Genomic DNA, 11971 nt, shown 5'->3' with positions numbered 1-11971 from the left:
AGGGAAATCCCAGGAAGGATTTCATGGTTCAGGGAGTTGGATTCTTAGAGTAGAACCATTGAAATTAATGGGAGTTAAGTGTGCAATCCTATGCATGTTGAGACAGTAAAAAGCCCTACAACTGCCAGTGTTCCCCAGCCAGCCGTGCTGGGAGTTGTAGTACCTGCTTTGCATGCCGAAGGTGTTCAGTTCTTGACATTTCTAGTTAAAAGGATCTTAATTAGCAAGGCTGGGAAAAGATTTGTCTTTGAGACTTTGGGGAGCTGCTACGGTTAGACCAAAAGTGTAGCTGTAGCAGCGTCATAAATTTATGTGAGGGAGAGGAAAGGTGGCCAACTCGGAAGTGCCCGATTTCCTCCTGAGACACACTTCTCCGGTCCACTTCTACATGGTAAGAGGGGAGGAGTCTCAAACCAGAGGATGATAAGAAGGAAAAGTGGATGGTTAATGTTGTTTTCTTTAGTTCTGTCCTGGGGTTTATAGCTGTTCTGTTTTATTGTAAGCCTCATTTAAACACACACAGTGGTTTTGTTTTTTGTTTAAAGTGGGATTAAAATTAGGTGGACATAACTCTTGCATGTTCCCCCTGGAGCCTGAGACTGTATCTGCTCCTGCCTCTCCACAAAGAGCTAGTGGGATAGGATGTGGCTTTCCACTTAGCTCTGGGGGAATGCTACGTAGTCCTGTCACTTTAAAAGCTTCCAGACAGAGCTAAAGAGAAAGCCCTGCCTCCCTCTCTCTCTCTCTCTCTCTCTCTCTCTCTCTCTCTCTCTCTCTCTCTCTCTCTCTTATGCCACTGTCCTAGCCAGAGCTAAAGCTAACAAGAGTAGAACAAAAGAGGAGATGCCAAGAGAACCGGAGACACTACTTTAGAAGAGACGGCAAAGTTGGCAGGATCACAGGCAGCAGGTAATGGGGAGGGCACCTCTGTGAACAGAAGGCCCCTTGGTCTGATCCAGCATGGCCCTACTTTTGTCCTTATGTCTCTGGGCACTCCAGAAGACAGGCATTAAATTAGAGGTAGAGTGTTTGTGGGGGCGGTGAGGCATGTAAGAGTTGCATTTGCCTTTTGAAAATCTATTTATGCAAATCCCTCACTAACTTTTGGGTTGGAGAGAGGAGCTATTCCACACCTGCAGGTGGGGAGTGCCTATCTTCACTTCATCTGTGAGCTTCTTCTGCATTTGTTCTTGCAATAGGCATCATTTGAGGCACAGATATCCTGAAAAGAAAGTGGGTGGGGGTGGGAGCGTGGGTGGAATTCTCCTGTCCCCACATTGAATTTCAGACAATTATTCATGACATAAAGATGCCTCCAATGCTCTATTCTACAGTCTGTGGCATGAGTGGGTGGTGGTGGAGGAGGAGGCAAACAGGGTATCTGGATAGTGGGAAGGGTGATAAGATCAGAAGAGAGCATCTGGTGCCGTGGTTGGAGAGCAATGTATACCCAGCAATTGGTACCATCTTCCTTAAGGGGTAGGGAAGGACAGGGGAAACTTTCTTATTTAGTACAGGGGAACTTTTACTAAATAATTATGTGCGCCAAAAAAGTGCTGTAGAAATTAGCAATAGTCGTGTGTAGAATCATATTAGAAGAAGTGATTTCATTTAGAAGTTTATACACCTCGTGAAAAAGAAGCCTCTGCCAGAAACTTCACAAACACATACACCTTTATTTTTTTAAAAGATTTATATGGTAACTATTTAATTGCTCTGATATTTCTAATGAGAATATTTTACCTAAGAAAATAACTGTATGTGTTGAAATAGAAATTTGTGATGTGCACGGTGAACTAATTGTATTAGATATGAAATTATACATTTGGCTTACCAGATGAAGATTTTAGGTGATTTAGCAGTGCTATTTTCTACATGTCTACTCAGAAATAAGTCCCATTGTGTACAATGAGGCTTACTCTCAGGTAAGTGGGCATAGGTTTGCACTTTTAAAATCTGACTTATATTAATCACATCTGAATAGAATATAGATTTTTTTTTGTACTGACAGAAGGGCATAATTTTTCTGTTGTGAGAAATAGTGTGCAATTTAATTAACAAAGGCTACCCTTCGTTGGGGGAAACAGCTCTTCTTTAATATCTGCTTTCCACTATTTACGAATCTTGGATATAGAATATTCCCTATTACAATAACTCAGCAGAGTGAAATGGTGAGTAAAGAGGGATAGGATAGTGGTGAATCAAAGTATGCATGGTGTAGAGAAAGTGGAGAAAGCCCCTCTCTCTTAAATCTAGAACTTTGGGGTCATTCAGTGAAGCTGAATGGTGGGAGAGTCGGGTCAGCAAACAAGGCATAGTTGAACTATGGAATTTGCTGCCACATAATGTGATGACAGCCACCAATGTAGATTGTCTTTGGTCTCACCCAGCAGGGAGCTTTTATATTTTTATGGCTTTAAACATTTTCAAAATCAGCAGTGGTATGAGATACTGATTTAATAGGCTGATTTCAGCTGACTGCTGTCACTTTTAGTTTCCTGTAGTTTTTATTATTATTATTATTATTATTATTATTATTATTATTATTATTATTATTATTTTATTTATATAGCACCATCAATGTACATGGTGCTGTACAGAGTAAAACAGTAAATCGCAAGACCCTGCCGCATAGGCTTACATTCTAATAAAATCATAGTAGAACAATAAGGAGGGGAAGAGAATGCAAACAGGCACAGGGTAGGGTAAACAGGCACTGGGTAGGGTAAAACTAACAGTATAAAGTCAGAGTGTTCCCATTATAAATGGAGATGCTTCTGCCTAATGACATGGGAGCTTATTCTGTGGTGAAGGACAGCAAGAAAGATAAGCTAGTAAAGTGCTAAAGGAAAGCCATGACGCCTTGTTTGTTTATTTTTCATTTTTATCCAACCTTTCCTCCAAGAAGCCCAAGACAGCATACATGATTCCTGCCTTCCCATTTTAACCTCACAACAACCTTGTGAGGTAGGTTGAACAGAGGGATGGTGACTGACTCAAAGTCACTCAGTGTGCTGAATAGGGATTTGAACCTAAGTCTCAGAGCCACCTTTAAGGTGTTTGTTGCTGTTTTGAGCAGAGATGGGGGATAGTATTAATTTGGCTCTGGGAAGAGGCACTGCCTGTGCAGCCAACAGGGCAAGTTGCCCAAGCAGGACAGCCCTTCTAATTACTAGGTGGCAACTAACGTGGACCAGTCTTCTGATTTTAAATCACTAAAAGTATGTGGCCTTGATATTGCAAAGTATGATGAAGGCTTTTTGTGTTCTTCCAGTGTTGTGTTACACCAAACCCAAGTAGAATTATTTTACAAAAGGAAATGGGAAAAGGAAGTGGGAAAGGGAATCTAGGACACATTTTTATTTCTATTAGGCGGGGACAGAGGTTTGCAGGAAGGTGTGCCTCTAACTTCTCTCTTGTTAGGGAAGCATCAAGTGAAGCTTTCTTCATCATTGCTCTCCATGCTCAACTCTGTTGAGTTTGACCCTGCCTTCATGGCGCTGCCCTGCTGCCAAACCCTGTGGTATCGCTGCTGCAGGGTGGTGGCGAGTAATCCTCACAAGAAGAGGCAGCGACGGACTTTCCAACAGCGGTGTGGCTCACCAGGCCCACCCTCTGCCCCTTGCCCGGCAAGCTCCATTTGGAGGTCGCCTTCCCCCGGGAACTCCCCTGGTACAACGCCAGAGTGAAGACAGATGGTGGAGGAGCCATAGTCTTTAGTCATAGACATAGACTAGCCTTTTCTGGCAGGCCTATCCGGCTCAATGTAAAATCAAGAATTTTTAAGATGTATTGATTCCTGTTCTAATGTTGTTTCCTGCCTCGATCCAAAGGGAGAGGCGGGTAAGAAATAAATTATTATTATTATTATTATTATTATTATTATTATTATTATTATTATTTTAGTGACCTTGATCTGGCAGGAAAAGTCAGGGCTCAAGTTACAGGAAGCCAGATTCCACCTGGACATCAGGAAAAACTTCCTGACTGTTAGAGCAGTACGACAATGGAACCAGTTACTTAGGGAGGTTGTGGGCTCTCCCACACTGGAGGCCTTCAAGAGGCAGCTGGACAACCATCTGTCAGGGATGCTTTAGGGTGGATTCCTGCATTGAACGGGGTTGGACTCGATGGCCTTGTAGGCCCCTTCCAACTCTGCTATTCTATGATTCTATGGTAAGTCCCCGGCTTTTCCAGTGTGCAGCTTCGTAGGAAAGCCCCACAGTGGCTGTGAGGTGACTGCTGTGTTGTATAACTGACGCAGCACCACTGCACAGCCACCATGGGGCTTTTAAATTGTATAGACAACACCTAGGGCTGGATCTACACTACTGCTTCAAAGCGCTTTATAACAGTTTTGACAACTTTATAACTGTTTTGACAACAAGTGTGTCCTGGGCCCCAACAGTTGTCAAAACTGTTACGTATAAAGCGCTTTAAAGCAGTAGTGTAGATCCAGCCCTGGTGTCTCTTAAACAGCAATTAATGGCCCAGCAGTGCAACTAGAAAACAGCTTCCTTCCCACCCACCACCCACAGATAACTTTTCCCCATCCTTGCCTCTACGGTACCTCCCCTATTTCTAGTCTAGCCTACTTATAAAATATAAGCTGTACTATATAGTCCTGTCTCGGTAATTCCCAAACTGTGTGTCAGTATGCATTGTTGTGCCGTAGCACAACCGGGAGTGTGTTTCATGAAAAATTAATTGATTAAAGATTTTTATGAGCCCAAATTTGCCTATTCAGAGAAACGTTTGCTGAATCTCTGCATGTATTACTGCTCTGGGCTTCTCTCCTTCTAGTCTGCCTCTGTTGTGGATGGTTCATTTTGCTGTAGTGCTGCATCCAATGAGGTTCGAAAATCCAGTCACTCCTGATGTAAAGACATGGCAGAATCACTTGCTCTCAGAAGAGGCTGCCTGTGTTAAATCTCTGCATGAGCTACTGTTCCAGGCTTTCCTTTTGCCAGTGTGGAGGCATGCCCAGATGAGTGACTCATGCAGAAACCCACGGGGTAAACTCTTGAGAGGTTAATCCTTATTAGTAGATGCTCGAAAGTAAAGCTTTTCAGGTGCAAGAATGCAGCGTGCCTTCAGGTTTAATTCTGAAGATAAGTGTGTCTCAGTTATCAGGCATTTGGCAGGCACGTGTATATATTATATGCATTCTCCAAGGAAATACATCTGTCCAAACCTCAGTGCAACACACCTTTCCTGCCTGGTACACCAATCTGGCCCCAGCAACAGTTCACACACTCAGGCGGCCTGGACTGGTCTGGTCTAGTCTGATTTTATCTTCCCCCTCTCCAGATAACTTGGCAACAGACATAAAACATCCACCAGCACCCCCCAACCTCCCTTGGTGTTGCCAAGGTCACGCCCTTTGCACCTCCTGTTCAGAGTTAAAGTGGTCTTGCTTAGAGGGGCAAGGTGTGCAGGGGAGACCTCTCCAGTTTAGTCAAACAGTGCTGGCACTTTAGAGAGAAAAACAGCATTCCTACCCCGTAACTCACAAATCTGCTGCTTTTTTACGACAACTTATTCTAGCAACTGCTAGAACAGTGATGGCCAAATATGTCGACAAGGGTGGCACAAGTCACATCGAAAGCAGACGATAACGGTGCCACTCTATTGTATAGCACACGCGCACACCCAGCTGGTTCTCATGCGAGTGCTCAAATTTGAAACAAGTGGAGTAAAGGATATGAAAGAGCACCTGAACAAGTGCAGAGTGCATTTCCCTCACCTAACAAGGGGGACTTTTAGCTAGAGCAAGCGAGCAGGGTTTTGATCAAGGCAATATGCAAGGTTCTCCTCTTCTATCCTCACCACAGTCCTGTGAGGAACGTTAGGCAGAGAGACAGAGAGAGAGAGAGGCCCAAGATCATCCAGTTAGTTTCATAGCTAAGAGAAGATTTGAATGCAGGTCTCTCTTGTCATAGTCTAATATTCTAGGCATTATACCACAATGGCTCTTTAGAGAGGGGAGAGGTCCTTGGTAAGAGGGTCATATGTCCAAACATACTTGAGAAATAGAACCCGTCTTTCACTTGGCAAGTGAAACCATTGTTTTGCAGAATGTTTGGGAGCGTAACCAGGTTAAGAGTACAAACCATGGATTGCGCTAGAAGTTGTCTCATTAGTAAGTGGCTTCCAGAAGTGTCCTCCCCCATCATGTGTGTATTTTGTTCAAGTAATTTAAGGCGCAATCTTTCTTAAGCTCCTGTGGAAGGCAGCTGAGGGGCCATTGTATGCTGCAGATCTTTCTCTCTGGGGGTGGGGAGAGGCAGGTCTGCTGGTGCTGCAGCGGAAAGCTCTGCTGGTGTTGCTCTATCACCTGTAGTGCTCTATTGGTGGTGGGCCCAAATTGGGGTTCCAGGGGCATGTTAGGGAAGGCCCTACACCCACCAGATCCAAAGCCCTTGGCCATATTCCTTTGACATTTATTTTATTTATTTATTTATTACATTTATATACCGCCCCATAGCCGAAGCTCTCAGGGCGGTTTACAACATGCCCCTAGAATGGCTGAAAAAGTCCACCAGCCCAGTTGGAGTGCCATCACTAAGAAGGCCCTTTCACCTGTAGACCCTTGCTGCACCTCCAATGGCAGGGGCACCTGAAGAAGGGCCTCCACTGAAGATTTTAATTCTTTGGCAGCCAAAAGTTGCATTAATGATTAGCAAGACTGCTGTCATTCTCAGTAATTTAGTTTGACCATAATTACGTAGAGTTTCCAAATCCTGCACTGCTTAATGACTGGCCTTTGACACTTTGGTTGTCCTCTCCCTGCGCCGCCATAGTGCAGTCACTGCATGCGTTGATCTTTAGCGAAGTCACTCCCTCTGGAAGGGAGCACCAGTGAAGCTGACATCTGTGCTTTCCCTTTCCCCTTTGCAGCAGCCATGGGCGAGTGGGGGTTCTTGAGCTCCCTTCTGGATGCGGTGCAGGAGCACTCGCCCATGGTGGGACGCTTCTGGCTGGTGGTAATGCTCATCTTCCGCATCCTGATCCTGGCTACAGTGGGCAGCGATGTCTTTGATGACGAGCAGGAGGAGTTTGAGTGCAACACGAAGCAGGTTGGGTGCAAACAGATTTGCTACGACTTGGCTTTTCCCATCTCCCACTATCGCTTCTGGGTTTTCCACATTGTGGTGCTTTCAGCCCCAGCTGTGCTCTTTGTCATCTACTCCATGCACCAGACCACAAAAATCAACCATGGCTTGAAGGAAATGGAAGCAGGAGAGGAGGAAGCCAAAATTGCAGGGAGGAAGGCCCAAGTCCAATTTGGGCTCCAGCCCAGCCAACGCACTCAAAACATCCAGACCTTCTACATAGTCAATGTTGTCATGAGGATCTTAGCTGAGATAGGCTTTCTTGTGGGACAGTGGATGCTGTACGGCTTCCAGGTGGGGTATCTGTACATCTGCAAGCACGGTATGTGCCCTCACCTCATTGATTGCTTTGTCTCTCGGCCAACTGAGAAGACCATCTTCATCCAATTCTACTTCATGGTGGGGCTGGTGTCAGCTTTGCTCAGCCTGGTGGAGCTGGCACACCTTTTATTCAAGAACCGCTGCAGGAGGCGCCGCACAATCGCCCCTCCCACCACAGCGTCTTATGAACAGCAGGACAATTGGTCCAATCAGAAACAAGAAAAATCAAAGCACTTTCTGGCCCCAGGAGATGGGGCTGCCAACGGGACGCCCTCTCAGGGTGGGATCCCCAACCATTACGAACCCAAGACCCACTTCCATCATAAAAGCTCTACCAAGAGTAGCCGGTCTTCTCGCTCTTCTGCCAGAGCTGACTTAACAGTGTAAGGGCAGCGAACTGCTCCTCCTCTGCCTATTTGGTGGTTCCCTGGATGAGCCGGATTCCTCCAGGGCTGGTATAATCATGGGCTGGGCCTGTTCTCATCCGCTGTCAAATAACATAGATCTGATATCTGATGGTCCCTTTTAGCTTGTAATGGGAACTGCTCCCATCCTTGGTAATTCATGCTTTGCTTTCATATATGGGTGGTGGGGGTGGGAGCGGGTTTGGGGGCAGGGGAGGCTGTTAGCTCTTATTAACGGTGTATCTCAGAGGATGGCATCCATAGACTTGTAACCTGTAAGAAGTGGGTTGGTAAGCTATGAGCATCAAATGTTTGGAATAAAAGGAGTGGAACATAGGAGGTGACTTTTTCATCAATATAAGTTATTCCTGCCTAGCTGAGCAATTCCCACTTGAACTAGCAAACACTTTGGACCCTATCTGGCTATATAGGAACATGAATGTCAGATGAAAAGCAGGCAGAGATGCTAATGTGTAACACCTTTCTTGGGCTAGTACTGATTAGATTTGTTGTGAGCAGAAAGATGGCAATAAAAGAAATGCCTTTTCTTTCAAAACAAAGGCGAGCAGAACCACTCACAGCCCAAGGGCTGAATTCCATTTTGAAGAAACTCGCTCATGTACGTTCCAGGAAAGACAAGGCTTTTTAGTTGGTGCTGGATGCTTTTGGATCCTCTATTGTTCCAAAGCAAAGTGTAGAATGGCCATGTGACTGGAACTACTACTCCACCAGTCCCTAAGAAAACCATACCTGCCTAGGTTGTGTTTCCGTCTTCTAGGGGCTTGCCTACATGACTGTCTCACACTATACAATCTCCCGTGGCATTTGGATACAACGACTTTCCTCCTTTTTAAAATCAAATCATAACCAGAACTGTGTTTACGCAGCTATTCCATGTCAGATATGGCAGGAATTGGCTGGCCTTCCTTGAAGGGAGCGGCTCTTGACCTAAGCCTTTAGGGGGTCAAGCTTCACGGAACCAGCCGTCAGAGAGTCGGAAGAGCTAACAGACAAGGAGCCTGTAAGCATGGGTGTGTGGTCTAGAAGGAGATTGTTTTTAAAGAGAATTCTCATCCTTAAAGGAGGAATGCAGAATGTATTCCAGACAGATATATTGCTAATGAACTTTCAATGGGTTCTACATTGCTTTCTACAGCATATGTCAGAAAGAGCATGGTCTCATAGGCATCTACCTTAAGTCTGTTAAAATGTCTATGCCTCCTCGCTTTGTCAAAGAGCCCCATGTCAAAAAGAGACAAATGTGCCATCTATAAAGCAGTGTGTTCACAGTGACTTAATGTTGAGTGAACATTTCATCTCTGAAAACTAACTCAGAGCTGTCTTTCTGTAAAAGCCTATTTTCCTGAATCAGATGAGGTCCTTCTAATTATGCATCCATTTTCAGTGATGCTAATTTTCATTCATCAATTTTTTATTAATCTGGACTCACATGCTACATCCTGCACCAAAAGCAAATATTTTTTGGGTTTTGCCAATGCCCATTCATTCCTCCATCCTGGTTCCTGGTTTCATTCCAATACAGGGAAATCACACAGAAATACACAACTGTAGAAAATAATGGCTCCGAAGAAAGAAACCCAGTCCTCAATAACATACCAGGAGAAAGGAGAAATGGGCTTCTTGAGTGCAGGAGAACTTTTTGTGCCAAGTGGAATTGGACAAAGACATTGGTGGTGCATAAATAGGAGGGTTTAAAAAACAGACTGGCTTGGCCAATAAACAGCAGCCATGACAGCCTTATCTCTCTCTATAAAATGCTTAGGTATGTTTCCGTAAAGGCTTCAGCTGATACAGGCTGCTAAGCCCCTCACCCGACCCCTCCGGGCTTTCAAAGGTAATCCTACCCCCCTTTCTGCCTCTTCGCCCCCCCCCCCCCAAGAGGGCAGCACCACGGTCTGGAGCATGAGCGAGGAATGGCCGGGGCCCTTGTTGGCCAGGTGGGAGGCCGTTCACCTGCTGCGAGCCCAGGCCCCGGCCTAATCTCATGCGAGCTGGGTGGGCGGCACAAGGCTGACAGGAACCCCGGGGAGAGGGGGACACCTGCTCCCCCTCCCCCCGACCTCCCTGCCCCCCAGGTCTGCCAGACGGCACTGTATTGGCGGCCTCCAAGCAGTCTGCGCCCCCGCAATGATATTTAATTAATAAACTTTAAGATATGCTACAACGGCGTATGTTACGCTGGGTACAGCTAGTATAGATTATTTTAGCTGTCTCTGCACGTTGTTGTTGTTGTTGTTGTCGTCTTTTTTTTTAACTTAAATCTTAGATGAATATTTTGCCAGTCTTTAAAGAGTTGCAGCTCGAATAAACACATCTTCTGGGGCTACTGACTTTTCCCAAATATTTTAGGTGTAGCGCTACAGATCAGCTACTCTTTAATCCTATTTCATCTTGACACTGGTATAAATTCATGATGTAGACATGCTTGAAGTGTGTTGAAAAAGACTCTACAACAGGGAGACTTCAATGTTTAAACTATTGTTTTCTTTTTACTTTGTTATACACACAACACAACACATATTTTGTACATTTCAGTTGGTGCAAGGAGGAGAGAGGCAACTGTTTGCTTTCTTCTCTGCAATGATAAATGAATCAGTATGGAGATTTTAAATGTGGGAATGTTTGATTTTTAAAAATTGTTTATAACTTTTTTTAAAGTATGCGCGCTTGGTTGCATTTGTCAGAACTTTTTCAGTCATGAATTGAAGGTAGTCTCAATCAGAGAGGTGTCTCTGGAGGTAATCTAGTCAAACCCTTGGTATGTTGCACCAAAACCCTGTGCCTTTCCAGAAAGATATTTATCCTGACTATTTTTAACATTTCCAATGACAAATGTTTCTCTTTCTCCTCCCTTGGCCATATTTCCCTGTCCAATTGTTTTTACATTGGGAGAGTTTTTCCTGCAATATTAGCCACTCCTTAGCAGATTCAATATACCTTTTGTTTGCTCTGTTTGTGACAAGAGTTAACAATTGTCTTCATTCTTCTAGATGAGAATATTTCATCTACTGTGGAGTGGTCAAATGTTCTGAAGTACATCTGCATGAACCAGAGAGGCAGGGTTGGATCCAGATTTAGACGCCTGCAACTGGGTTGGCTTTTCCACTCCCTCCTCCCCATGGCAGCACCTCCAGACCTTGTTGTTGCGTAATCAGTTTACTTACAGGCTGAGAAGGAATTCTGTAGTAACACAGGCGCCAACCCAAGCCACAGCCAATGCAGGCTCTGGAATTTTTGAGCTCTGAGCATTCTAAGAGCTTCTCTAACGTCTCAGAAATAAGAAGTTTTTATGCTTGTTTTAGATTTTAGTTATCCAGTTGGTTTCTAGCCTTCAGATGATGGCTCTATGACTTCCTCTCTACTAAAAAAAGAAGTGGACTTGGAGAGAGGGACTGCTTCTCATACTCTGTCTCTAGACTTCCAACTCCAACAAAGAGAGTTAAGGCACAATCCTATGCATGTTTAGACAGAAAAAAAAGTCCTACCATTCCCAGCATGGCTGGCCAGGGGATGATGCTGGCAATGGTAGGACTTTTGCCTGCCTAAAGATGCATGGGATTGCCTCCTTAGGTTCAATTTGTCTATATGCACAGAGTTGTCTACACTCAGTGGCTGCCATGGATTTGCCCGTGTTTGATCAATAATGACTTGCAAGGCTTACTTTGAACCCAGAGCTCAGCTTTGGGATATGTGAATTAATACGAGAGAGGAGATTCCTTTTGAGCATATTCCCCCTATACATTGAATTGTATCCAGTGCCTGCTTTTGAAAAAAAAAAAGAGCCGCTCATCTCTGGCTCAAAGCTACCACCCCTTGAGGAAGGAGCCTTCCTCTGTAGTGAGAGGAGGCATGCTGCACATGCTCAGAGGCTCTCTTGTCTTACAGCTTCCTATTTTCATGTCTGATCCTTTAATTCAAAGTGGGCTCCAGGATTGAGCCCTGGCACAAATTCAGCCCGGACCATCTGCCATGCTTTTGAGGTCAGTGGAAAGAGCCCCCAAGTTAGAGCTGATAATTACAGGATAAGTTGGTGGCACTTCATATTTTTTTAAAAAAAACACAAAATGCTGTTCATTTGTGTCTAGTAATGGGGTGTGCATGACTTCTATA

At 44.7% G+C, this 11971-nt stretch overlaps 1 protein-coding gene across 1 annotated transcript; it reads left to right on the top strand.

The window, feature by feature from the left end:
- Nucleotides 1-836: 836 nt before the first annotated feature.
- On the top strand, nt 837-7998 carry GJD3 (gap junction protein delta 3). The gene is made up of 2 exons (XM_063137842.1): nt 837-909; nt 6901-7998. Exon 2 carries the CDS (start codon nt 6906-6908, stop codon nt 7821-7823), a length of 918 nt encoding a protein of 305 aa, XP_062993912.1. The 5' UTR covers nt 837-909; nt 6901-6905; the 3' UTR covers nt 7824-7998.
- The last annotated feature ends 3973 nt before the right edge of the window (nt 7999-11971 follow it).

This window comes from Elgaria multicarinata, chromosome 11 (assembly GCF_023053635.1).
Source record: "Elgaria multicarinata webbii isolate HBS135686 ecotype San Diego chromosome 11, rElgMul1.1.pri, whole genome shotgun sequence".
NCBI classification, from domain to species: Eukaryota; Metazoa; Chordata; class Lepidosauria; order Squamata; family Anguidae; genus Elgaria; species Elgaria multicarinata.
The sequence above is the reverse complement of the archived record's forward strand: the minus strand, read 5'-3'. Positions and strand labels throughout refer to the sequence as shown.

What these genes read in the sequence shown, in the direction of transcription:
- GJD3 (XM_063137842.1), top strand. Translation starts at nt 6,906, where the DNA reads ATGGGCGAGTGGGGGTTCTTGAGCTCCCTTCTGGATGCGGTGCAGGAG.